The 27,797-nt window shown below is 34.5% G+C and overlaps 2 protein-coding genes across 3 annotated transcripts; both read left to right on the top strand.

Annotated features, from left to right (window-relative positions):
* The first annotated feature begins 334 nt into the window (after positions 1 to 334).
* On the top strand, positions 335 to 9,682 carry LOC117927240. The gene is made up of 10 exons (XM_034846692.1): positions 335 to 738; positions 1,334 to 1,481; positions 2,485 to 2,659; positions 3,142 to 3,257; positions 4,266 to 4,325; positions 5,582 to 5,732; positions 6,237 to 6,303; positions 7,503 to 7,574; positions 7,783 to 7,848; positions 9,311 to 9,682. The coding sequence occupies exons 1-10, from the start codon at positions 556 to 558 to the stop codon at positions 9,443 to 9,445; spliced, it is 1,173 nt and encodes a 390-aa protein (XP_034702583.1). The 5' UTR covers positions 335 to 555; the 3' UTR covers positions 9,446 to 9,682.
* A 4,837-nt stretch (positions 9,683 to 14,519) lies between these two features.
* Positions 14,520 to 24,666, top strand: LOC117927275 (nucleobase-ascorbate transporter 1). Of its 2 annotated transcripts, none has more exons than XM_034846737.1 (14): positions 14,520 to 14,787; positions 18,597 to 18,694; positions 19,115 to 19,291; positions 19,847 to 19,947; positions 20,029 to 20,104; positions 20,595 to 20,654; positions 20,741 to 20,928; positions 21,014 to 21,110; positions 22,849 to 22,935; positions 23,125 to 23,183; positions 23,289 to 23,380; positions 23,647 to 23,724; positions 23,808 to 23,968; positions 24,075 to 24,666. In XM_034846737.1, the coding sequence occupies exons 1-14, from the start codon at positions 14,712 to 14,714 to the stop codon at positions 24,285 to 24,287; spliced, it is 1,563 nt and encodes a 520-aa protein (XP_034702628.1). In that variant the 5' UTR covers positions 14,520 to 14,711; the 3' UTR covers positions 24,288 to 24,666. The 2 variants fall into 2 exon arrangements, with proteins under 2 accessions (XP_034702628.1, XP_034702627.1); XM_034846736.1 differs by lacking the exon at positions 14,520 to 14,787 and adding an exon at positions 15,907 to 16,234.
* The last annotated feature ends 3,131 nt before the right edge of the window (positions 24,667 to 27,797 follow it).

The raw sequence follows: 27,797 nt of genomic DNA, 5'->3' as shown, positions 1-27,797 counted from the left end.
TTTTATATTTTTTTTAAAGAATAAATATCGAGATTTAATATAAGTTTTGTTTTAAATGAATATGAACATTGACCCGTGTTACATTTTTATTTTCTATATATACAAATCAAATATTGGTATCATATAATATATTTTATTAGATATAATGTTCGAAGATATCATATTCATACATGTTAATAATCAAAATATTTATATTTAAGTATATAAAATTCTTTTTTATTATCTAATATTATTTTATCATATTTCTTAGAAAATCTAATTTAATATATGAAATTATTAATTATTTATAATTTGTCCTTCGTAAATTTGATTTGAATCCGGGTTAAGCCCAGTATTTCATCTGCGCGGCTGCGCCAGTGCGCCTTGTCCTAGTGGATCCACCAACCAATGGGCCCGCCTAGGCTACGCCACGTGTAGACGTGTTGTTGACCGCTGCGGTGTCTTCTTCAGCAATCGTCTTCTCCCGGAGAGAATTATGTTGTCGTCGTCTGTATTGTAATATGCTAAAATTCAATTTAATTGTACTGAGATAGGGTTCGAATTCCAAGTACAGAGATGGCTTCTCTGGAGACCATCGATGGCGACGCTCCCGCGGTCGAGCTGATTGTCTGCGACGCATCATCATCCGATTCAGCAGCTAATAGTGTGGGTTCTGAAGAGATAGAACCTCTGTTGGCGGTCTCGGAGAAGCCCAAAATCAACATCTTCTCTGTTTCTTACTCGCGAAGAAAACCTAGGGTATAAACCCTAATCTAGAATCACCATTCTTCGAATTTTCCTGTTTTTTTTTTTTACTTTCATCATCATCATCATCATCATTATTATTATTTATCTATATATTTATTTATTTTTATTTTTGTGATCATGACCGTTGATTTTGTATCGATTAGGTTGAATGTTGAGATTTATCCAAACGGGATTACTGGCTTTGAATTTGGTTTTGAACTGTGTTTTAGCAATGGAGTTAGGGGTTCGTTTGGTTGCTGAGGAAATGGAGGAAAAGGAAAGAAAACGGGATTTTGAGTCTTGTTGTTCATAACGCAAGGAAACAAATGCAGTTGTATCACGCTCGACTAAGTTGATTGTTTAGTTAACATTTTGATTTCGTGTTCATTTCCTGTTTTTTCAAGCAACCAAGCAGAGCATGATGGATTCAAAAATTGGCAACAAGGGACCCTAAGAAGAGATAAACCACTAGTTAGATTGCAAAAGGAGGATTTGGAGTTAATTTGACTTATTTTAATGGTGCTCTCGTGCCATTACAATTTGAAATTCAACATCTAAAACAAATTTGGAGAAACTGATTTTGTTGCCATATGCTGTTTATCTGCAGGAGCAAGTGACAAAATCAGCTGAAGATGCATCCTTCACACAATTTATTTTATGGGCATGGAGTGGATCCAGATGCTCAGGTCTTCTATGCATGGCCTTGTCATCTACTATATACTGTATCATGGAAGCTCTTTCAGACATCTTTTCTGGTTAGTGGGTTCTATACTCTATTCTCAAAAGGCAGCTCCTTTCTAATGACTAGTGTTGTCTATTTTGTGTATATGTATACTCCGTGGTTGATACGTTGTTATGCTTCCCCGTCATGAAATTTAATGTCAGCCTCAAAGCATGTGGTGCCCGTTTTACAGTATCATATATATATATATATATATATATATATATGTATGTATGGTGAATTCCTGCCACTCATCAATTCCTAAGGAAAACTGTGCTTTGGTTAACAGTAATGGAAAAAAAAAAACTTCAAGTTTGTAGTTCTTACAATGCCCATTAGGGCAAATATGGAATATTGCTTCGAAGTATTGCAGAAAACATTAGGATTTATTTATAATGAATTCTTAATCATAAACGTGCCAATTTTACATGTAATCTGCGAGTTGTGATAGCGACTCTCTTTTATATCTTTTCGTGTGTAGTGTTTTTTATTATATTGAAGTGTGATTGATGTTATAGGTAAAGCTGAAAAATAGAGGTTATTTTCTTAACTTTATATTTACAGCTAATTATTAGATGTGGTTTTGTAAATCCTTTTTTTTTTCTTTTTTTTTTTTTGAGAAATTTTTTTTGGGGACAGTATTTGCTTGGGAAGGCATCCTGTCTGGAAATAATAAAATCATAATGAAAAAAAATTCCTCCAACTTTTGTGCCAGGTCATCAGAGACCATGATCTTTTTATGCTTGCCCTACTGGGACATCTAATTGTTGCCTACGGCAGCAAATTTGGAAAGAATCAAGAGCCCTTATACCATTTTTTTTATCATCATGATAGTTAAAAGTGGATACCAACTTGCTACAGAATTATGATTTATGAGTTTTTCTATTTTAGATATATATAATTTCTACAGCTTTGATTCCATCCCATTCCATACCTAGGATTCTAGACATATTTATTTTCCTCCATCTGGGGCTTTTTTAATTAGTGCACCATGTTGGTTTTAACCGAGTAATAACTCTTCCATTTTGTAATGACAGCTCAGTCAATTCCATTATTCGAGACAGCATTTACAAGATGTACAGTTACCTTGATATTGTCATATTTTTGGTTGAGAAGAAGTGGGCAACCAATATTTGGTCCAACACATGTTAGGAGTCTTTTGGTTTCAAGAGCACTGATGGGATATCTTTCATTGTTGAGTTTTGTTTATTGGTGAGTTACACTTAAAATACCAGCATTTTGTGAATAAAAATGGTTGTTTTCATTTTGTGTTTGTTTTTCCCTATATTAGTATTAGGTTTACTATAGCTCTGTTTAGAAAAGCTTTTCAATGTTTCTTAAGTTCTTAGGTCTCAACCATGGGCCCTATAGTTACCAATGGGATTCATCTGCGTTTTGAAGAAACAGGGAGACTCATTCCTTTCCTCAAATGGAATATGGGAAGCAAATTTTTATTTAAGTTGTGAAAATGTCACAATAAATTTTATCTTTAATGAAAACATTTTTAAAATTCAGTTTCCAAATATAAAATTCAATCGCACTGCAATAGTAATTACTTCTACTTCTACTGTTAAATATTATCCCAAACAAGGCTTATGAGGGAGTGCTTTTGCAATGACTTGTAAGCTTAATCCTTTGGAACATAATATGTGGCAACCAATGTTAACCACACTTTGTCTGATTTTTATTTTCAGTATTCAAAGGTTACCTTTGTCTCAGGCTGTTATTTTGAGCTTTACAACTCCAATAATGGCCTCAATCATGGCAAGAATCATTTTGCATGAGAAGTTGAATATTGCAGAAATCGGAGGTATGATAATATATTTATGTTCATAATTCTGTCCTCATGCTCATATATTTTTTTTCATTGCTGCCTGATATTCTATGTTCTTATGTAGTTTTTATACGTCTCAATAATGAATATGGGAGCTTCTGGAGTGACTATTGTAATAAAATAAAAAGTGTTTGTTTGTGGGAGCTCAAATAGTTTTGAGCCAAACTTGGGAATTGGTCAAGAAAGCTGGCAAACCTTAAGGCTATGTTTGGTTCTTAGAAAAATTTGAGGGAAAATGTAAAGGAAAGAAAATAGGGAGGAAAAGTGGAAGGAAATAAAAAGTGGGTGAAAATAAAAAATTCATTTAAAATCAATAAATTATTTTCATATGGCTCTTTAAACTCATTTCACTTATTTTCCTCCCTCATATAAAGATTAAATAATTTTAAAATGGATAAATTTCTAACTAATTATAATTATATTTGATTTTTTTTCTTCATATTTTTTATAGTAAAACCAAACATGAGAAGATTACTGTAAGCCACTTATACTGAGTTTAGTGAAGATGAAACTTGTTTTACTGTGCAAGACTCTGCAAATTGACAAGTCTAGGCGCTAGATACTACTACAGGCTCCGATTTTAATATTGACTTCTTATGCTCTAGCAATAAAACTTACTCTAAATTAGTAAACTCATCAATCACAAATGAGATACATTAAATCAAAGTTCCTGATTGCTCTACCATGCAATGATACCCTAACTGCCTTTTTTCTTTGTTAATAAATAGTTTACAGGAAAAGCATAGATCTTATGTTAATGCAGCATGTTAGCTTCCACTTGTTTCTCCCATTGATGATTTGTTAGTTACTGTGTTTCATTTGGAAAGCCAGTTGAGCTACACTAGTTATTTTCCCTCCTATCATTCAAACTAGTTATTCCGAATGCTGTGTTTTTTCTCCCCTTTCTTTATATAGAATCATACACATACTTGTGTGAAGCAGGGGGTGAGACTGATTGCTTTGTTAACTGCATCTACTTTCCAGGTCTTGCTTGCAGTTTCATTGGTGTGCTCTTCATTTTCCGGCCAATACTCGCTGCACAAGGTATAGAAGTGAGTTAGTGAAACCTTCTATATTAAATGATGAAATGGGTGCTCTGGATGTGTTAGAAAATATGAATTTGAACTACAAACATGATGTGCTGTTAGTATTATCATTACTTTTTAGTGATTAACTATTGGTTCTATAAGTTAATATTGTCAACATTATTTGTAACTCACTCATGTTCACAAAGGTGTATGAGAGAGAGAACCTCAAATATGCCACCTCAGTGACCAAATGTTTCAGAAGTTTCAACCAAAATGTCTAAATTTTTGAACCATGATTTTAGGCTAATTTTATGATTAGCTACAATATAGTATTGCTTCGTGGTTTGGACTGCAAATTCTCAATGTTATTCACAATTCATGTCATGCTCAAAAATGGGAGTGAGAGAACCTTGAATTTTCCATGGTCCTCTTCAGAGGGAGAAAATAATTTTTTCTGAAGTTTCAACTGAAATATTTCTAAGTCATCAACTCAGACTGCTTTTATATATCACAGTAATACATTATCACATGAAGGTTTAGGTTGCCAATCCTTAACATCATTTGCAATTCATATTATGTTCAAAAAATGATAGAGTGAATGAGAGAGAGAGAGAGAGAGAGCCTCAAATCTGTTATGGTCCCGTTTGTGGGGGCAAATCAATGTTTCAAAAGTTTCAACTGTTTTTGATAGGCAAAATATGTAATATTTTTAATCATCAACTCAGGCTAATTTTTGTAAGTGTCAATGGTATAGTATGGCTCTAGGTTAAAAGCTGTATGATGTTTCTTCCTCTAAGCTAGCCCCATGGCACATCTCAGAGGAGCTCAGTTCCCTAAAAACTAACACTTCAAAGTTGGGTCATAACCAAACAAATGAGTTTTCTACATAAATTTAATCTTATTTATGATGGCTATTCCTTGTACACTAAACAATTTTACAAGAAGCGGGTAAGTTTATTATTTTTACAAGGATTGCTGCAACATTCCAGTTCACTAACAAACGAACACTCAGCCCAAGAAAATGAATTGCCTGTGGTCTACTTTGCAGTTAGTGGACTAATGCCTGCAGCAGGAATAATTGTGTAGTTGAATAGTGTAACTGATACATGCTTTATCTGTGTTTGTTTCTGTCCTTCTCTTGCATTATCTGTTTATAGCTTAATATATTGCAGGGTTAAGTCACTTCTTGTGCATGTAACAACTACAACAGGGGATGGTTTTCTGTTACTTCTCTACCTGAAATTTTGCATCATTAATTATGGATTTTTGCAGGTGGGTTACCTAAGGCTGAGGAAGCAAATAATATATATGTTGGTGGAAGCGACCATATTTATGCTGTTTTAGTTGGTTTAGTTTCATCCATAAGTGGTGGAATCAGCTACTGCCTTACAAGAGCTGGAGCAAAGGCTTCTGATCAACCTGTGTAAGATTGCTGACTTGATTCTTTGATCTAGAATGGTAATGATATTGATAAAAAGAAGATTTTTTTTTTTTAAAAGAAACACTTGTGCTCCTTTAAGTTGTTTTTTCCCTGGTTTTTTTTTTATTGTTATATGATTATGCTTCTTGCTGATGTCACCACAGTTTTGTTGTTATTTGCTTATGATTATTCTTCTTGCAATTTTTACCACAATTCTTTTATTACTTTGACCTAAATACGGAAGCTGCAAAAATTATCACTAATACTTGCATCCAAGTCCAACAGCAGCTTTTGTTTTCATTCTCATTCTCATATGGTTATTACCGATTAGAAGAACTAAAACCTATACTAATATCTTTTGCAACATAGTGAATACTACAAAATTTAGTTGTATATTTGAAATATCATTTTTAGAAATTAAATTGTACAAGTTTTGCCTGACACATTTTTTAAAACAACAAACCACCTTTTTTAGATTGACTAACACCCAGTCTGTTTTACTTTCAGCATTACAGTTTTCGCATTTGGCATGCTAGGTAGCCCTGCTGCTGCAATATGTACATTTGCCTTCCAGGTAAGGTCAGGGTATATGGATAAAATAACTTGTTAACAAAGTTTTTGAATGTTTGAAAGTTCCTAATCTCCTCCAGGTAATTTGCACAATGATTACCTGAAAAGCCAACTCACTTGCACTGTTAGGTTTGAAGGAATGATTGTTCAAGAAACAGAATTAATGTTTGACTCAGTTGTCTGAAACCCACTCTTATATTTTCTACCATCTGTTGTATGAACAATGTATTGCTTCCTGTGCTAAACAAAATTTTAATTGAGGAAGGATTTAAACCTGCAAGGGGCATATCTAACTTACATGGATTTAAAATAGTGGCATGAAATTTCATATGCTTAAGCATGTGATTTTTTTTTTTTTTTTTTTGTACCTTGGAGATCCTCTTGAAATTCAATATATATGAAGTAGGCTAATGCCTAGAAATGGACTTATCTTGGTCTTTTTGTATCATTCTCAAGCTTGTGGGACAACAAGAAATCATAACCAGTACACAGACAAAAATGAAGGCCTTGCTTGACAACTATTTTTAAGAACACTTCTCTGTTTTCTAGAACAAAAAAATAAGTGACACTCAGAAAACCGTTTTCTGTTATCTGTTCTTAAAAACTGAAAACATGGTGTTTTTAAAGAACATTTTAAAGTTATTTTCAATTGTTTTTTAAGGGTTGCTTTAAGAAGTTACTATACAAACATGGTGAATAATTAAAAATAAAGCATTAGATATAAAAATTATTTTTAAGAACATTAAAAATTATATTTTAGGTTCCTAAACAAACTTTTGTTCTACAAAACATTATAAAACAATTTTCAAAAACTGTTATCAAAAGTTGTTTTTCATAATTGTTTTCGAAAGCAGTTACCAAATAAGGCCAAAATCTTTGTAAATAATTTTCTTTAGAGCCTAAATGCAAGTCATCTAAGAAAGAACCCAAAATTAGGTATTGTTGTTGGATAACAACTATCAAGCTTCTGATAAGAAAATAAATAAATAAACAAATAACAACTATCAAACTACAGAAAGGCTGAGCAGATAATTGCCAAAGCAATTTCTTATCATTTGGTTTGTACTTGATGCTTGAAAATCATACTGGGTGAGAACCAGCATTGTTGTTTTCCAAATTTCCCTGTTCCTACACTTTGTATTGTTATGCATGTGTTTCAACTTTTAATGTTCTCAACAATCAATGATTATTTCCTTTATGCAGGATTTTGTGCTACCAAGTTTTTATTCATTTTTTCTCATGGTTATACTTGCTGTACTGGCTTTCTTCGCTGAGGTACTACTCTGAACTAGTGTTGCCATTGCATGTTATTCAAATTCCAGGTTACAATGCAATATCATTGCACTGGAGTATAAAATTTTTAGATTTTTTATTTATTTATTTGATAGGTAAATTTTTGTCCCACTGGGACTTGTTTTTAGATACCCCTGACCATGTTCCATCAAATAATCAATCTTCTGAACATGTCTCCACTGACTTACAGGTGTTTTTAGCTCGAGGGCTTCAGCTTGAGAAAACCAGCAAAGCCACTAACATCCAGTACATTGAGGTAATTTTTCTTGTTTCTGATGCTTTCTTATAAAAGGCATTAAAATTTCCGCAATGTTATTGAGGAAATGAATTAGGGTGATATTTAGGATACCTCCATGTAATGATTGTTGCATTAGGGATCTAAGTTTTTGCTTAGTTGCAAATATGGGAATATTGGGAGAAACCATGGGAAATGAATGCACAAGGTCACTCTGTCAAATTCTGCAAGAGATGTTTATGGGCCAATGATCTTAGAATTCTCCAAAACCGTTTTTGAAAAGTTACTTAAAAAGTTTTTTTTAATAAAGTATTTAAAGCTTGTTTGGTAGTGGAAAAGAATGTAATTTTTTAAAAACTATTCTGTTAAAGCCCTCTATTCTGCTTTGAAACTGGGAAGTACAAATTTGTTTCTAGTAAGTGTGATTTGGAACTCTTGGGTGTCACCGAAGAGGACTTTTTTACTTGGGTGGCTACTTAGGCAAAGGTTTTAACCTTGGATCATTTAAAGAGAAGAGGATGGTCTTTGGCAAACAGATGTTTCATTTGTTAGGTAGAGGAAGAGTCCATTGATCACATCTTATCCACCATGTCAACACAAGGATATTTTGGCATCTATTGTTTTCCCTTTTTGGTGTGTATTGGGTGCTTATCTATTTGGGCAGAGATGCACCATGGGTAAAAGCAGAAATAGTCATGGTGGGCTACTCCCTCATATTTATTCTGGACAATTTGGAAAGGAAAGAAACAATAGATCATTTGAGAATGAGGAGCATTTTGTTCAAAGACTAAAACATTTCTTTCTTTGTAATCTTGGGGCTTAATCTAAGTTTAGCTTTTGGTCTCCTATATGTAGTAGATTTGAGGACTGGCTGGGCTCATATTGAGGTGGGCGTTGTTTTTTGTTGCTCCTCTTTTTTTGGAGGCGCCTTGAAGTAGTCGTTGTATACTTCTTGTGTACTTTGGAGCTCTGTGTTGGCGTCTTTTGTTTATAATATTCTTTTGCTTTACTCATCAAAAAAAATCGTGAAAACTACACTCGTTTTTAGAAATGAAAACAGGGAACATGTTCCTTTGTGGATTACTTTCAATTGTTGAAGTGATTACATTATTTAGAACACAAAATAATTGACTTTTCTAAAATAGTGTCCAAAAACATGCATGTCACATTTATTTTTATATTTTTGAAAATAGAAAACAGTTCCGGTTTCCCTACCAAAAAGGCCACAATAACTATTATGTTATTGAAGTATGAATGTTCAAATCATATCTTTGATAACAGTGTGCTTTGGATTCTTTCTTAATTTTGACATTGACAAGAGTGATGGCTTTTTGGGGAAAAGAAAAAAACAATTGAGATTGAGGGAAGCTAAAATTGGTTTACAAAAGCAGTGTCTAGGCAATCTAAACCTTGTCTTGATGCATTTGCTAATCACATATCATGTCCTGCTATTATGTTTTATTATTGCCCTTCCATGTTTCAGGCTGCCCTATCACAACTATGGGGTCTTGGCTCATCAAAGATAGCTCCATCTTTTGGTAGACTTGTCGGGTGTTTTCTCATCTTCGCTTCAACATGTTGCACCATGTACTTTGGGCCCGACAAAGAGATGGAATGAGAGGTACCTAAACTTCTGTTCTGTTTTGGGGATTTGCATTGCATTTGGTGCTTTTATTCTTGTATTTATCTTGTTGATTTTAGGGAAAAAAAAAATTAAATCAATCTCATTGGTTTAAATTGCATTACATGATTGAGGATGAATGGGTTCTCAAAACAACAGTACATTTTCCCAGTAAAGGAACTCTTGAAAATGTTGAAATAAAAATGAAAGCATTGTTTATCACGGGTTATAGAATTTGTTATGAGCAAACTACTAGTTTTGCATGATTGATTGAGGAATTCTCTGCAAACATTTCTAGATCATGTTTTTCTTAACAAAGTAGAAACTTGGATTGAAAAGGCTGCTTATTGTAAGGATTGCCAAATCAGAACAAAAGTACCATAATCATCTCCAAAAGAACTCAATTATAACAAATATTTTATTTTGTATCTATTAGCCTAGTTGGTAAAAACTTAAAATATATGGTATGATATATTTTTTATGAAAATCGATACATATCGCAATCTATATCCTTTCTTAAAAGACATCTTACGGTAAATATGGAATACTAGTGCAATGATACAATGATATATAAACCTTCAATTATTTTTCATAATTAAAAAAAAAAAGTCAAATTCAATTTTTATTTTTTATTTTTAAAGATTCATTCTATTATTTGTTTAAGTATATACATAGGTTATTGATTAATCATGAAAAAGGGAGGGTAAAATATTCCTATTAGATAAGGCTATGCATATCATGTACTTCTCTTCCTTTGTTCCTCTCTATCCCTTCGGATCTAGGTGTGTATGATGCCTTAATGGATGACTATACCTGTAAATATCACAAATTGAAAAATACTTATATATGAAAATTCTAAAAAGAACAACTGGTAATATTAGTTGTTATTCCTGTTGACATAAAATACCCAAAGAAGAAGTCAAGGGAAAATGGAAGATGAATTGGTTCAAAAGTCCTCAGTCTTCATGTTAAAAACTCCCATATCATGACACCCTTGTATGCTCTCAAACTAGCCTTCTCAAACTCGGAGAACTCCTTGGTACGTATGGAAATTGACCCACTATGACCCAAGGGCCAAGAATAAAGCATCGTCCCCTTGGTTCTTCACAGCATTCCACATCCTTTTACTAAAATCAAACCTAAATACCAGAAACCCAGCTGTTCTATATGGATGTCTGCCAACATCATTAATATCATCCCACTCCCTAGTCTCTTGAGACCTGCAAAGTATCCCCAGATGATTCTATCAAACACTTCATTCAAAGGATGGGATGTGTGAGTGGCTGCCACATGAATGACTTGCCCAAAATCGTCATCACATCGATTCAAGTTTCCCCATTGATTCACGATATAGAAGTTATCTCTGTAATGGAACTGATGTCTACCAGGACTACATCATGTTTGATAGGTGGAAATGAAGGATGAAAATAAATATTTTTATTTTTATTTATTTATTTATTGTGAGTAGGTGAGAATGAAGAATGAAAATAAATATTTTAATTTTATATATATATTTTTTTGCTTTGATAATTTTAATTTTTATATTTGGATGTATTTGGTAATATAAAATGTTAAAATGATTATTTATTTCTAATATTTTTTTTAGAGTTGGAAAAGTCCAAACTAATGGAAATGAAAGGGTAAAACAATAATTTTAATATATTTTATATCATTTCTTATATCGAATGAATCAAAATATCTTACATAATTAAAATCATTTTTATGAGTTGAGAATTTATTTTAGTTGGAATCATTTTTAATATTTCCCATCTTTGTACCTTCTTTTTATTAACCTATTTGATTTAAGAAATATATATTTTTATTTTAAAATTAGAAAAAGGAAAAAGGAAAAAAAAAAATGAGAGAGAGAGGGTAAATGGAAAAAAATAAATTCATTCAACTGAATAAATAAATAAATCTGTCCCGTTGCCATTTCTCTCACAACAAAAGAGGGGGAGGGAATTTCTGTTGCGAGGTTCCACCGTTTCCGTTAGGGAAGAGAGGTTTCTCCGGGTGTTGAAACGGGCGTAGCTTCAATCTCGAGAGGAAATCATGGTGGCTGCTGACTGAGCCATAAATGGAGAGGGTGACGAGTCCATGAAAAGACAGTGACGCCTACAATTAATTCCAAGATCAGGTGGCTGCGACTGCACACGAAGAATATCATACCACACTTGTGTCATTAACCGAACAAAGACTTAAAACTGCCACCTCCATTTCCATTTCCTCAGGGGTAATTTTGCCATTTAGAATAAAATAAAATAAACAAGGATTGTGTAAGATAGTTTGGTTTTAAAAACGGAGGTTTGGACGGTGGTTTATGGAAGCCACTCAAGTTATTCCAAATTCCTTATTATTAAATAATTAGGGTTTCATGATTTCCCCTTTCAAGGAAAATACCATAATGGACTTGTCTTTTTAGTAGTCCTCCTATTAGTATTTTGGTTTTTCTTATATTTTGAGCCATTCTTATATGAAAAATATTAACACAAAATGAATGAATGAAATTACATATATATTATATACTAATAAGATTCTAGTACAAAGAAATGAAATCCGAGTTGTACATATGATATCACTTGATTGATGATGCATTTTTATTTTATAGATAATGAAGTACATTGCGGTTTTTAATATACGATGATTTGATGATATTTTTATTATAAATGCTTTCGTGAAGAAGTAATTAATTTTTATATATCATAAAATCATTTTAGAAAAAGCTTTTAAATATCATCGAGCATGTCTAGTTCTTCCAAAATTATTCATAAATAATTCAATTTTATATACATTAAAAAAATAAAATAAAACTTGGGTTATGATGTGAGGATGATTGTGGTGTTTTGGGTATAGATTCCTTTTCATAGGCTTTACTTCAAGTATGCATTTTATGGTATCATTCTTGTGGGGTTGTTGTGTGAAATTAAAACCTAGGCATTCTAAGGATAACTTTAAATGCTTGACTTTCAATGTGTTTGCTAAATGTAAACAATCCCTTTGATGCTTCCCATTTGCTTTGGAAAGAGCTTAGATTCCATGAGGACTGTTTTCAATGGAATTGACATAATATAATTTTAGAAAAATGTATTTTATATAAAATATTAAGCAAAAGGTAAGAAAACCAAGGTCTATAGAAATTTCTTGTTTTATTGTAGAGTAATATATAAATATTTAAATTTAACATCGTATGAGATTAGATGGGGGTATATCAATGTTGTTGTAAAACCCGAGACTGAGATTATCTAAATGATAATAGTAAAATATTATAAATTAAATAATCAAAGTTTGACCAGATGTAAAGGCTGAAGTTATGGATTCATTCAAAGGAATTTTCATGCTTGAGGATGAATTATTGAGATGAGGGATAGATTCTAGTTAGTTTGATTTTTAGATGAATTGGTCAAATCCATATCTAAGATTTATTTTTTCATCAAAAGAATTAAATATTTATATTTTTATATCAAAATTATATTTTAATTAATGATAGAATGACAACTTCATTGGTATAATGATTTTAAAACAAAATTTATTTTTGTAAAAAAAAAAGGTTGGGTTGGGGGAAGAGAATTATTTTGAAGGGAATGTTGCGGTAGTGGGAATGTGGGCAGGCGTGTGTGAGCCGCTTTGTGAGCCGACAGCCAGCCACACGTGTGACGTCATCGTCCTTTGACTTTATTTATTATCAGTTTTCACACTGTTGGTCATGCTTTTCCGCTAAATTTACGATTCTACCCTGATCCTCTCGATTTAAAGGCACCCAATATTTTGCCTACGTGGCAGGCAGCCAAGAAAGCATATATTCTTTTCCCTTTCCCCAAAACATATAAGAGAAGGAGAAGGTACAATCATGAACAGCAGGAAACCCCCTCCCATTACTTATCTTTCATTAATACCTCCCACCAACTTCTCTGTAGTCACAGCTCACTTCTCACTTTACACCTCACTCGAGTACCATCTATGAACCCTTAACTCCTCGTACCCACCTCCCTTTTTTATTTTTTATAATTTATTTATTATATTAATACCCATTTCTGTATTTAAAAGGGGATTTTAAACGATATTTATTTATTTATTTTTAAATATAAAAAATAAGTTGGAAATTTTATAATGCAATATTATAGGGACTGTTTCTGATTTAATATTTTGGCAATATAAAATTTTCATTTGAAACCATTTCCATTATCTCCAAGGGGAAAAAAAATCTAATATGGAAAATCATGAAAGATTCAAAATTTAAATTCTTATCTACAAACGTTCAAGGGGCCCACATGAATCTTACCTCTGAATAAATTGGGGAAAGTCTATAATGGCAATAGAGGCAAGATTAACTAAATGGGGCAAAATTTTCCCTTTTTTTTTTTTATAAAAAAAAAACAGTCCTAGGTAATTATTTTTCTTTCAATTGTTGGGAGAAAAGATCATGATTAAGTGAAATTAGTGGAAGATTCTTTACATCAGAGGGCTGATAATGAATGGCCAATCATGAAGGTGGGAGCCACAAGATTACATGGATCATGATTTAGCATAAGAGTCCAATCACTAGAACCATCTTGGCATATCCTCAAAATGTGCTGATTATGATTGTACCCACTGGTTTTTTTAGTTTCAATTTTCACACAAAAAATTCTAAACAACATCCCACAAATAATCATGTATGATATAATAAAAAAGCTATTGACTAGACAAATATTTCAAGATTTGGAGTCTTTAAAAGCATGAGAATCCAGTAGGATCAGTGCCATTGTTGCCATGTATGGCCACTGGACATTGGGTACTGCATTAATGAACCATGGTACAGCAGCAACCGTTCATCAAAACGCATCGTTTTAAGGGGTTTCACTGTTCAGTGAGAGAGGAGAGATGAGGTCATTGTGAGTGGTGTCTACTGTGGGGTTCTGTTTGAATTGGACTTCATTTTTTTTTTAGCTATTTTGGGGGACAGTGGGGTGCAGTGAGTGGGTAGTGAATTAGTGATTATATGGAGAGGGGAGGGGCAAAAGGGTAAAAAAATTGGTGATTTGAAAACAGGCTTATTGTTGCTACAAGGGTGGCGTCTCAGAGGGGCTTTCTCTTTGTTGGCTCTCTATCGATATAGCCTTTGCATATTGTTCTTTTTTCAACTTTTGCTCACTTTTCTATCTGTACTTTACTTTGTTCTCAGTTCTTCATCGTCTCCTGCTTCTTTGTTCTGTGGCTGCTTGGTCTCTTCTTCTTCCTCTATATTCCCCTATCGTTCTTGGGGAGCTGTGTCAAAGCTTGATCAATGGCTGACATAACTCACCTTCCCATGGAGCAGCTCCAGGACCTTGAGTACTGCATAGACTCTAATCCTCCTTGGCGTATGCTCTCTCTACCACTCTCTCTGTCACTGCGTTTTTGCATTTGAATGTTGTTTCCGTGATCGTTAGACACACTAGACGAGAAATGAGTTGGTGGGTCCATCTCTTTCTCAGTGTTTGTTCTCTGGGTGTTGGTTTTGATCACGCTGGGAGTAAAATGGGCTTGTGGGTCTCTCTGTGTTTTTGTATCGGTTCATTTGGGTGATAGGGCATTTTGGAAGAGAAATGGGTTTGTGCGTCTCTCGCTCTCTCTCTTGTTCCCTCTGTCTCCATATTTTTGTCAGCTGGTGTGTTTTTTATCATCTTAACTCGCTTTTGAAGAGAAATGGGTTTGTGGGTTTGGAAGGAGTTTCAGAGTAGTTCTAATGGTTGATAACTATAATGTAGAAACTTTGGAGGCAGTGCAGCATTACATAGTTAAGGAAAACAATTTTTTTTCCCTGTTCATCGGGTGACATAAAAATGGAAGATGATGATATAACCATTTTTTTTTTCAAGAATAATGATGAAGGTTTGAAATTTTGGATCTTTCCTATTTATGAGTTAATGGGGGTAGCACTTGTTTATTTTACCATTTTTTTTTTACCGCTTGTTTGGTTGCTGAGAAAACTTACGAAAAAAGATGAATAGTGGTAACAAGTAGGGAATGGGGTGGTAGTCCTAAGATTCCAAGTTTTTTCTTTTCCTTCCCCACTATTCATCAACGATTAAAGGAGCATCTGTAAATGTTACGGTTCGATCATGTTTCGTGAGTTTCCTTTTAGGACGTAAAAAGGCTGAGTTACTGCTTAGAAGTGGAATCTTGATTGTAAGACTGTCGGTGAAGAGTACTTTATGTGGTATGGCATTCATGATATTTCATGTTTTAATAGTTAATTGTAGACTGTCACTGGTTATGTTTTGGAAAGATAAATGGTGTGATTGACGATCCTTTTTAAGTGTTCCCTTTCCCTTCTTATTTGCCTTATCTAGTTCTAAAGAGGCTTGGGTGGTGGACTTATAATGAGAGGGGCGTTTGGATTCTAAACGATCGAGGGATTCATATTATGGAGGGCTTTTTGGCAAGGCTACAAGACAAGGTGGTAGTTGAAGGAGGAAGAGGATAAGGTGTGTTGGTCGAGACAAACAGTGGAATCTTTTCTATTAAATCCCTTTGCTCTAGCCTTGAGGAGGGGAATTAATTTTGTGCCGGTCCTAGTAGATGTTGCGTGGGATGCATTGGTTCCACTTACTTGAGTGGTGTCTTTGGGGAAAGCAATGACTCTCGACCAGCTACAAAGGAGGGGTTGGTCATTGACTAATAGATGTTTCATGTGTCAAGCTCATGAGGAGTCAATTGACTACATCCTATTGCATTGTAGTAAGGCGTGGGAGTTATGGGAGCTTCTTTTCTTTCTCTTTGGGGATTATTGGGTGATTCCTTCCTTTATAAGAGATATTCTACTAGGTTGGTATGACTCTTTTGTTAGAAGAAAGTGGAAAAAAGTTTGGGGAGTAGTACCTTATGCATGGACAATTTGGAGGGAGAGAAATAGAAGATCTTTTCAAAATGAGGAGCTCTTTGTTTAAAGACTGAAAATCCTGTTTTTATGTAACTTGTTATATTGGACCAAACTGTTTATAAGAAAGTTGGATGTCCTTATTTGATTTCATTGATTGGTTGGGGTCAGTTTGAGGAAGGGGGTTGTTTTTTGTTTTCCCAATCCTTTTTTTATGCTTTTTGCCGGCCATTGTATACACCATTGGTACTTTGGTGCACCTTTTTTAGCGCTTCCCAATACTATTTTTAGTTACCTATAAAAAAAAAATGTTTTAATGGGAATATTTTTTTTCTTATGCAGTTGTGCTTTACATTATCAGCCTTGTATAGCAAGTATAATTTGCTTGGAATGGTAAATGAATGATCAATCCATTAGCCTTAAGGTTGAATTTTGTTAAGTCATGTACCTACCAAGATTGAGGCTTCTGATGAGTCTGCACCTTGTTTTTTATCATGAAAGAATGGTTGCCTTTTCTAAGTGAAGAATTAAACTGTTCCAAGTGATTATTGTTTCACTTTAAATCGTTTGTTTTCAGTTTTCTTCCTTTTTTTGGTTATGGTCAATATAATTGGTAGCATGTCGGAAATATTGCAAAAGATTTCATTTCCTTTGAATAAGCCCTTTAAAGATTTAACTTGGTCTGGTTGGTAAGGAGTTCTGATCTTTAAAATTAAATTGTGGGATCTATGGGTTCCAAGGCAACTCCAAGAATGAGAAACTTGATTTTGGTGGGGACCTTGTGAGAATTGGTTATGCTGCTGTGCTAGCAAACTAAAAATGTTTATAAAGCCTCTAGATAGCTTTTAGATTCATGGTATGGTTATTGGATTTATTTAAGTGGTTTTTCCACTCTACTAGAATGTTAGGATCTGAACAAGAAGTTCGAAGATTCCTAGATTAGAATGTTGGGACATGAAGGAACAGCTTGAAGTGGAGCAGATGTAGGGGATGAATGAGTTAAAAGGACATGAAAGATGATTGGGATTGAGATTGTTGAAACATGCTCAAGGGAGTAAGAAAATATAATGGTGTGATGGACTCACCAGTGTGAAAATTTGAGTAACAGTGCCAAACTGCCACTTGAAGGCCATAAGATGAACAGAAAAAAGACAAATATGGCATATTGGAAATTCATATTTGAATTTATTATTGGAAGCATGACATCTGACAGACTGGAATAATGGAGAGGGTTCCTGGGTTGACACCAATAATAGCACTATGATGCTGTTGATTGATTCATTGATTGATTTGATGGCTTCAGTCCAATTAGGATTGCATTAAAAAATTGAGTTTTCGATTCAAAGGATGAAAAATTCTATTGTTTGTAGTTATTGGTCTTGGACTAAGTTGTTTATAGACGAAGGACTTATGTCTTTAATCGACTTTTTTAATTGGTTGGGTACTAGATGAGGGTGGGTGAGTTTTTTTGTATTCCCTCTTCTTTTTTATTTATGCCTTGAGTTGCCTCTTGTATACTCCCTGTATGCTTTGGGTTGACCTTTGGGTGCCCTTTATTCTTCATATATGATATACTTTTGCGTTTTTGCTTATAAAAAAAATGACGCATTTGGACAACATATGAATAGTAGAAACCAGAATATTGTTTTCTGATTGATGCAACAAAAGGAGTACAGAGTTTTTGTTTGTAGAAGAGTTAGCTTCTTACATTTGTGTTGATGATCTCAATCATGGTTACTAAGGAGTCTTGGCCACTGCCATGCCTGTCCCAAAGAGACAGAATATTGCATGAAGATAGTAAAATCACCAGCCATCACCTTCAACATGTACCATATTTGAGAAAAACGGAAAGGATTTTGATTGATGTATAATATAGAAGTAAAATGAGTGACTGGTTTTCTTCCCATTGTTTCATTTATGCCTGGAGGTATGGCCCAAAGAGGGGAAAAAAGGCAATGAGGGTCATTTCTATTTGCCAACATACCTTGGTATATCGAGGCATCAAACAGATACCAATAATTCTGCTTTGAAAATGCATTTGAAGTCTGGATATATCAGAATTCAAAACTGTTGAAATTTTAATTTCTTGTATAAAACTAAAGTGTCTGTAATAATTCTGTTATTTTTTCCATTTTGTTTCTTTGTTATTTTGCTTCAGTCTTGATTGAGCCTAAGAATATTATTGAAACAAAACAATAAGAACAATAATCTGAGTCCTTTGCTATTTTTTCATTAGTCTCTTTCGAATTTGCATGATAATGGAGACATCATTTTCTCAGTTTATTTATGAGTAAAATCTTTGTCTTGCAGCCGAAACAATTCTATTAGCATTTCAAAACTATATTTTAGTGTTGGGCACGAGCGTTATGATCCCTTCATTGCTAGTTCCAGTAATGGGTGGAAACGATGTAAGCGTCTGTTGGACTACCACCTACCATTTCTATTCAAACTCCAAAGTTTTCTGAGAAGCAAAATTCATGATTGGTCAGGAAGACTGCATTTCTGGGCAGGTTTTTGTTCAAACCTACATTGTGAAAATATGCAAAAATCTAAACCCAATATTTTCTGGGTCCCACCTACAAGACTTCCTAGGTTGAAATTCCACTGTTACAAATGTTTGATTTACTTTGATCATTTCTTCTTCCTGTTCTTGTCCAGAAACCATTGTTCATTGGATAAGTGTGATCATTGTATATTGTTGAATTTTGGCCTAGAAGATCTTCTTGGTGGGACTTGTTATATGGTAGGTCAGAAATGCATCTCCTGACCCAAAGTTATCCCTTCTTTTTGTCAAATTATTTTGATCATTTTCTTGCTCACGCAACCAGGGGGACAAGATACGAGTTATACAAACTCTGCTCTTTGTAGCTGGCATTAACACACTTCTCCAAGCACTTTTTGGGACCAGGTTGCCCGCTGTAGTTGGAGGCTCCTTTGCGTATATCATTCCCATAGTTTACATAATAAGCGATTCATCACTACAACGAATTTCTGAACCTCATGAAGTAAGTTTACCATACCACATCACGTCTCGCTATTGCTAGGGTGTTTAGGAACCACCACATGAGATTTTTCTATTTGGTTGCATTTGAAATTCTGAATACACCACAGCTAGCTGAAGAAGTTGCAAATTGATAAAACTCGGAATAAAAGTCTCTAGCTCCTTCATGGAGTATGGAAGAGAAAAAATGAGGCATAGCATCCCAAAATGTAATGGAGGCATGCACAGCTTTCCTAGGCCAGGGCGTATACTGTTCTTCAACTGTAAAGGGATAAGGAAGCTCATTGCAAGTTCCTTTTTTGAAGTGGAGCTGCCACCTGAATAGCCAATGTTCTAGGAAAATAAATAATATGTTATCATTTGTTGAATTTAGATATAACTTTGTTTTAATAAATGTTCCCAAAATCAAGTTTTCTTTTAATTGGATGAAAAAAAATAATTAGACTCGCATTTAAATGGGATGAAAAGAAAAGTAATGAATTCTTTACCTTTGGTATCCAAGTGCAGCAAATGTGATACAGTACTGAAGGAGATCTTCATGTCCGATTTGGTTTTGCAGAGATTTATACATACAATGCGAGCTATCCAAGGAGCTTTGATTGTTGCTGCAAGTATACAAATCATCTTGGGTTACAGCCAAGTTTGGGGTCTGTTTTCAAGGTAAGATGGTACAAGGGTATGAAGGTGATAAAGCTTGTTCACATTGGCTGTGTTCTTAGTTATTTCCGTTTTGCTTTGTAGGTTCTTTAGTCCTCTTGGGATGGCACCTGTGGTTGGATTGGTTGGTTTGGGATTGTTCCAACGAGGATTCCCTGCGGTAGGTATTGCAGTTGGATGGAATTTACTGTACACATCCGGTAATTGTCATGACAGGGCTTCCATTTGACATGATGAGCATCACCCAAATATCCATTTTAGATAATCACAAATCCTTACATCTTACATACTTTTGTAATTGCTGGTATCCGCCATATCATCTTCTCTGTGATTTAGGAAATAGGATTCTGCTTCTTTTGGCCTCGCGTTTCTTCTTTTAGCCACTTTCATGCAATAACTCTAATTCTTCTAATGAAATCATTGATGAATGTTTAATTTCAGCAAGGGGAAGCATAGATGCAGAATCAAAGCAATAAAACCTTGGTGACATTAGTTGACTGGTGTTTGTGTATCCCATTTTCCTAATATGCCTTGCCCACCCCTTTATTTCATGAATGACACTAGACTAATGCATGCTGCATATTCATCTTTAGCCGTTCTTGTTGGTTCATTCTCTCAATGATTTATGCAAATTTATTTTTGTTTTCCAGTTGGGGAATTGTGTTGAAATTGGGATCCCGATGCTACTTTTGGTCATTGGAGTGTCACAAGTAAGCAATTTTGTATGTTATTTGGGGCAATTTGTGTCTAGATATGATTTCATTTCTTAATTTGAATGTGGGTTTTGTTACTTCAGTATCTAAAGCATGTGAGACCATTAAGGGGCACACCCATTTTTGAACGATTTCCAGTATTGATCTGTGTTACAATTGTATGGATCTATGCCCTCATCTTGACTGCTAGTGGTGCCTACCGAGACAGGCCTATACAAACTCAAATCAGTTGTCGTACGGACAAAGCAAACCTCATATCCTCTGCTCCATGGTACTTCCACAGATCATGATCATTTCTTTCGATTTGTGCTATGTTTTGTTTGGTTCTGAAATACCATCTCATGTGTTATTTGCAGGTTTAAGTTTCCATATCCCCTGCAATGGGGTCCACCTACTTTTGCAGCAGGTCATTCGTTTGCTATGATGTCTGCAGTTCTTGTATCGATGATTGAGGTATTATATGGGGTGCCCTTTCAGGCTACTAAGTCTTTGGTCCTTACTTCATGTTGCAACTCTTGATTTGGTTGATGTGGACTATATGATTGATGAGCCTCCTTTTACGGGGCTCTAGATGTTGAATTGCATTAGTTGCCTTTTTAACATACCTATTGAAGGAGCAAAACAGTTCAAAAGAAATGTATGCAGGGGATTTTTTGTGCCAAAACTTAGAGCTTCCGATCAATAGTCAATTGCTTACTTAATGCAATTCCAAACATGAATCTTGAACCAACATGTGAACATTTGCTTATTCTCATGTCATTATTCAACTTCGAGACTGGCTATCTGAAGTTTAGAGCTTTGAGTTGCAACTATTTGGTGAATGTTGGACCTTAACCAACAGTGACTAACTACTAGGACTAACGGAATGATAAAACACTCAGAAGTACAGATAACTTAGTATTTTGAAACTTTAAACACATTAAATAATTTGAATATACAGACTATTCTATTCCAGAGGTTCTACACTATGATCAGGGCTGTAATACAAGGATTTTTTGCCGCTTAGCCACTAATGAGTTGTGGGAAACTGCTTGGAGCTTAATGCAAATGTAACTTGTGTTGATTTGTGTAGTTTCAGAAGAAGTATAAGATTTTCTTCAGCTTATCCATTCTGTAGTGTTGAGGTTAGATCCTTCGAATAAGTTATGGTAGGGGTAGCTAAGAATGGGAAATTCTTGGTTAAATCTTTTAGTAACTTCTTGAATTTAAAGGAGCCAGGCTCCTTTCCTGGGAATGAGGTTTGGGTACAGTTGGCGCCTACCAAGTCAATTTCTTTAATTGGGACTTAGTGTGGAATAAAATTCTTACATTGGATCGATTTAAAAAATGAGGATGGCCTTTAACTAGTTGATATTTCCATTGTAAGCAGGATGAGGCATCAATGAATCATATCCTGATTCAGTGTAAAATAACTCATAATGTGTGGTATTTGGTATTTTCTTTATTCGGTTTTTCATGGATACTCCCCAGATTGATCAAGGAGTTACTAAGTTGGCATGGGAGTTTCAGAGGAAGAAACGGAAAAATTTTTGAAGGTTGGCTCCTCTTCATTTGATGTGGTCTTTGTGGAAGGAACGGAATAGAGGATGTTTTGAGGGGAATGGAGAGCATGGAGTTGGTTTCAAAGATTTTTTGTTGGTTCTTTGTTCTCTTGGTCTCTGGTTAAAACCTTTCCCCCACTCTTGATTTTGTTGACTTTCTGGGTAGGAGTTAAAAATTGTTCTGTTGTTTTGCTATCTTTGTATCCATAATGTGTGCTTGGGTTGCGCAACCTCACCTTTTTTTGGCACCTTTAACATAGTATCTCTTTGCTCATCAAAAAAGAAAGAAATGAGTGGTTTTGGATAATTTATGGATAAACGATGTTGAGCTTTTTGTCCAAAATACTTGGGTGTTTGTGCTACTGAATTCCATAAAAAAAAAAAAAAGTACAAATTCATAACCCACGGTTGGCTTGTATTTGCCATTATTCAGTCCTATATTACCCTTGATATAGGTTTCATGCTACCATAAGTTCTGTTTTGAATTAGAAGACAATAAACTTTGCTATGACAACTTGAACTCAACTTGTTTTGCATAATACTGTTGGCTGAGTTACAAAGTAAATGTCCGTGACTCTCTGCTTCCTAATTGAAAATGAACAATTTGTAGTATAATGTTTTTCTTCTTGAACTGGATTTTCATGCTGCAGTCAACTGGGGCGTATAAGGCAGCATCGCGGTTGGCAATTGCAACTCCACCTCCTGCTTATGTACTGAGCCGGGGTATTGGCTGGCAGGTGAGCTGGTTTGACACAACTGTAGCTCATGCTGTTATGTGTTTACATAACCACATAGTTGTAGCCAACTTCATTCTAGCATTTGTTGAACTCTTTCTTCATTCTCTTGCTGCTTGTGAGTTTAATTAGATTTAATTATTTGTGTCCTAAAAGGCCTGAATAGTTATGATGTACTAATTGATTTGGCAGGGGATTGGGATTTTGCTGGATGGTCTTTTTGGAACCTGCACTGGTTCCACTGTATCTGTGTAAGAACATACTGTTACATGAGCTATAGCTGCAGAGAGGTTCTTGTGTCAATCTTCTTTGGGATACAAAATGAGCTTGACAGAGATCTCGGCCATTTATTTCAGGGAAAATGTGGGACTTCTAGGACTGACTCGAGTTGGAAGTCGTAGAGTTGTTCAGATTTCTGCTGGCTTCATGATATTCTTCTCCATGTTAGGTTGGTAACACCTTTGGGACATGATCAAATTCTGAGTAATATTAGAAGGGACTTGCAATTTTCTCTACCTAATATATATTATGCAAACCACTCACATTGTTGGCCTGACTGAGGCAAGAAATAGACACATTTGGGCATACTTTTTGAACCAAACATGACTAAAGTATTTGCCCTCGATTCTTCTTCAGACCATGCAATTGTTGAAATCATGGTCAACGGCCCTTTATAGCCTTTGGACACATTTTCACTCTGTTATTTTTCTGCAGGAAAATTTGGAGCAGTTTTTGCTTCTATACCGTTTCCTATTTTTGCTGCATTATATTGTGTTCTTTTCGGCCTTGTGGGTATGCTATTAACTTTGAGCCAGACTTCTCTTTCTGCTATTATATTTTTGTAGACTTCACAATATTTCATCATCAATATGCAGCATCAGTTGGGCTGTCATTTCTTCAGTTCACAAACATGAACTCCATGAGAAATCTTATCATTACGGGGCTCTCCCTCTTCCTTGGGATATCTGTTCCTCAATTTTTTAACGAATATTGGGGTCGTAATCGTCATGGTCTTGTCAATACCAATGCTGGATGGGTAAGTATTTATTTTAACAAACCCCAGTAGAGGATATAAATTTGTTGAAATTTCTGAAACATGTATACTTGATGTTGTATTCGACCTTTTTTCTTCCTTCTTGCAGTTCAATGCATTCTTGAATACCATATTCTCATCACCAGCAACGATAGGATTGATCGTTGCAGTGTTTCTGGATAACACATTAGATGTGGAAAAGGCGAAGAAAGACAGAGGGATGCCATGGTGGGTAAAGTTCAGAACATTTAGAGGAGATAACCGAAACGAAGAGTTCTACACTCTGCCATTCAATCTCAACAGGTTCTTTCCACCAACATAGCTGGGTTGATTGAAATCAGAAACCAAGTCAGTTCCTCCTGCAATCCCAATTCAATTAACATGATGGATCAGTTTTCTTAGGAGTTGGAAAAATCTGAAGTTGATGGTATAAACATCTTAGCAAATGCTAAGCTTCCTTTCTTCAGCTTTCTCTCTATTTTTTGTGGGCCATGTGTAGCAGGGTCCGAGATTAGGATTGTAGAGCATTTGATCCATGCTTTGTAGCTTCTGACTCTTCTCTTGTAATAAAAAGGAAGCAAAATTAGCTCTCCAACATATCATCTCTTTCTACAGGACAAAATGGAGTTTACCAAAGAAGGGTGGGAGATACATAATCAATGGGTGTTACAACCGAATAAAGGATCTCTAGAATCTCTCAATCTTTAGTTTCTATTTTGTACAAGGAATAACAAATCCTTAGGATTAATAGTTTTTATTAGGAAGAGTGTTCTATTTTAATAGGTGGTTTCTAGTTTATATTAGGATGAGTTTCAATTGGTTTCTATTTCTATTTCTATTTCGTAGTTTATATAAATAGGGGGAATGTAATGAGAAAAAAAGGTAGTGATGAATTATTCTTAATAAGAAAAAAGTGTTATCTTGGTTCTCTCAATTTTGCATCTTCTTCTTAGGTCATAAGAATTGGTATTAGAGCACGTTCTTGACATCAATCATGATAGAAGGGACTAGATTGTGAGGAGAACGAAGACTTGAAGATACTGTTAAGTAGTTGCAAGACTCATCGGATAAACAAGCAACTACTTTATTGTAGTTGCAAGATTCATTGAATAAACGAGCTACTTTATCAGAATTATCAAGAATAGTTGCAATAATAAACCTGAAATTGGAACATATGACTTCTAGAAATGAGGAGTCGGGTATTGGGGGTAGTGCTTCAATTAATTAAAATGGGATTGGCTATCACTCACAAGGCATAAATTATCTTCAAATCAAGTTTTTCCAACTCAATTTTCCAACTCTTGAATGTGAGAATCCAAGTGGGTGGATTTATAAGTGTGATAGATTTTTTAAAATTAATGGAATTGGAGATCATGAGAATGTAGGATTAGTTCCCTTACATTTAGAAGAGCCTTAGAATGGTTTCAAGGGTATGAAGCTAGTGACAAGGAGATCAATTGACAACAGTTTTCTATAGATGTGGTTTCTAGATTCGGCCCTAATGCTTATGATAGTCCTATTGGACAAATAACCAAACTAAAACACATTGCTACGACTAGGGCATATCAAGAGCTATTTGAGGCGTTGATGACCAAAACTAGTGGGTTATCAAAGAAGTTTTTTGTTCAATATTTCATTAGTGGCTTGGAAGAAGCAAAAAAACTAAAAATCAAGGCACCATGTTTCACCCAAGCACACTATCCTAAGCCATCGAGTTAGCCTTGCTACAAGAAAGACAATGGAGGCAATCCTCAAAAAGGTCAAGGACTCTAATGAAAGTGGGGAGAGTACAGTGGACTCTATGGGAATCAAAATGAATCAAAATAGCCAATTACCACCCATTAAGAGGATTTCAACCATAGCGATGCAAGAGAGATAAGAAAAAAGACCTTGTTATTATTGTGATGAGAAGTATGAACCTGGTCATAAATGTAAAAGAAAACAGTTTTTTATATTAGATGGTCATAAAAGTGAAGTGGAAGCAACATGTGAAGTTGAGAAGGAACAATAGAGTGGTTGTCCAACTTGTTTCCAAGAGACACAACATGGAAAGACGCTTACAAGATTCAACAAAAGCTTTCGCAATTTTAGTCTTGAGGACAAGGCTTCTTTTGATGAGGGAGGGAATGTTACAACCCGAATAAAGGATCATTAGAATCTCTCAATCTTTAGTTTCTATTTAGTATAAGGAATAACGAATCCTTAGGATTAATAATTTTTATTAGGAAGAGTTCTATTTTTAATAGGTTTATAGTTTCTATTAGGATGAGTTTCCATTGATTTCTATTTCTATTTCGTAGCCTATATAAATAGGGGGAATGTAATGAGAAAAAAGGCAATGATGAATTTTTCTTAATAAGAAAAAAATGTTCTCTCAATTCTCTCAATTTTGCATCTTCTTCTTGGGCCATAAGAATGGGATGGAATTTATAGGCTATGGTGTTATAGTCTTAAGATGCAAAATAATGGTGTTACTCTAAGGACTCGATGCCCTAAGGTGTTATGCGGTACACTACTCTTGATGGCAAGTGCCAATCTAGTCTAAACTCCAAGGCAATGAACAACACGAGGTCCTAGCAGGTACTTGTGGACTAGAACTCTAAGGCTATGATTGGTTCTAGGAAAGTTCTAAGAAAAGAAAAAATCTAAAAGAAAATGGTTTTTTCATGTTCAGCTTTATCATAAAAATACAAAAAAAAAAAAAATCAAATATAATTAAAATTAATTAGAAATTTATACATTTTAAAATCATTTAATCTTTATATGATGGAGGAAAATAAGTGAAACAACTTTGAAGAAACATATAAAAATGATTCATTGACTTTGAATATGTTATTTATTTTCCTTCATTTTTTATTTTCTTCCACTTTTTCCCTCAATTTTTTAGGAATCAAACATAGCTTAAAGAATCTAACGGAGGCCTAGTGTCCAACCCATGAAAAGGGGGTTTGGCCCGAAAATCATAAAACACATATTTAGGGTAGCCAATGGCTTGAATAACAAAGGGCCTCATAAAGTGGCTTGAATGAATTAACAAGTCGTACGCTCAGCCATGAGAGGCATCACTATCATACCTTTTACCCTCGATATATTAAAAGTGTGCCATGAGGGTATGCCATGCCTAAATTTAATGTAATATGTAGGACTGATGATTCTTTGGATCATTCTATTATTACAAATAGATGAAGGTGCTAGAATAAGGGAATGATCAACTCATATGTAAAGTATTTCTTTCCAATCTGAAAGTGCTGATATTATCCTGATTTTATCGGTTGCTACCTGGATCAATTGAAGACTTTGAGAGCTTAAGGGTGCTATTTGCTTCCTTGTATATGCATTTAGCTAGATAGAATCTCGACACCCTTTTTAAGATACATAACGCTTAAAAAATGAATCCTTAAGAAGTTATATTAAAAGATTTAGTCTCAAAATCATTCAAGTTGACAAGGGCAATGAGGTAGTAGCCATCGTGGCCTTTAAGAATGAGTTGTTTGTTGGGATAAACCCTTAAAAGCATAACATAATGTAACAAGACATGGTTTTCATAATTATTTATGTTATAATTCTAGTTCTCTCTTTCACTATTCTATTTATGCATTATCTATGTTGAATATTCAAAGCTCATATCATTTGTACTATAAATGACTTAGGAGTTATACAAAAGATTTAAGTCATCGATTTTTTGCAAATTGATGAGCAGTTCATAGTTGGTTCATGTACTTAAACAATCTATCTGAGGTTAAAATGCTATAGCTCCTAATTTGAGGAATGCATTGTCTTGGTCATTGGGATGAGATTCTCATGATAAGTGTATTAGTGTATCTGGTTACAC

The sequence above is a fragment of the Vitis riparia genome, chromosome 12, assembly GCF_004353265.1.
Source record: "Vitis riparia cultivar Riparia Gloire de Montpellier isolate 1030 chromosome 12, EGFV_Vit.rip_1.0, whole genome shotgun sequence".
NCBI classification, from domain to species: domain Eukaryota; kingdom Viridiplantae; phylum Streptophyta; class Magnoliopsida; order Vitales; family Vitaceae; genus Vitis; species Vitis riparia.
The sequence above is the reverse complement of the archived record's forward strand: the minus strand, read 5'-3'. Positions and strand labels throughout refer to the sequence as shown.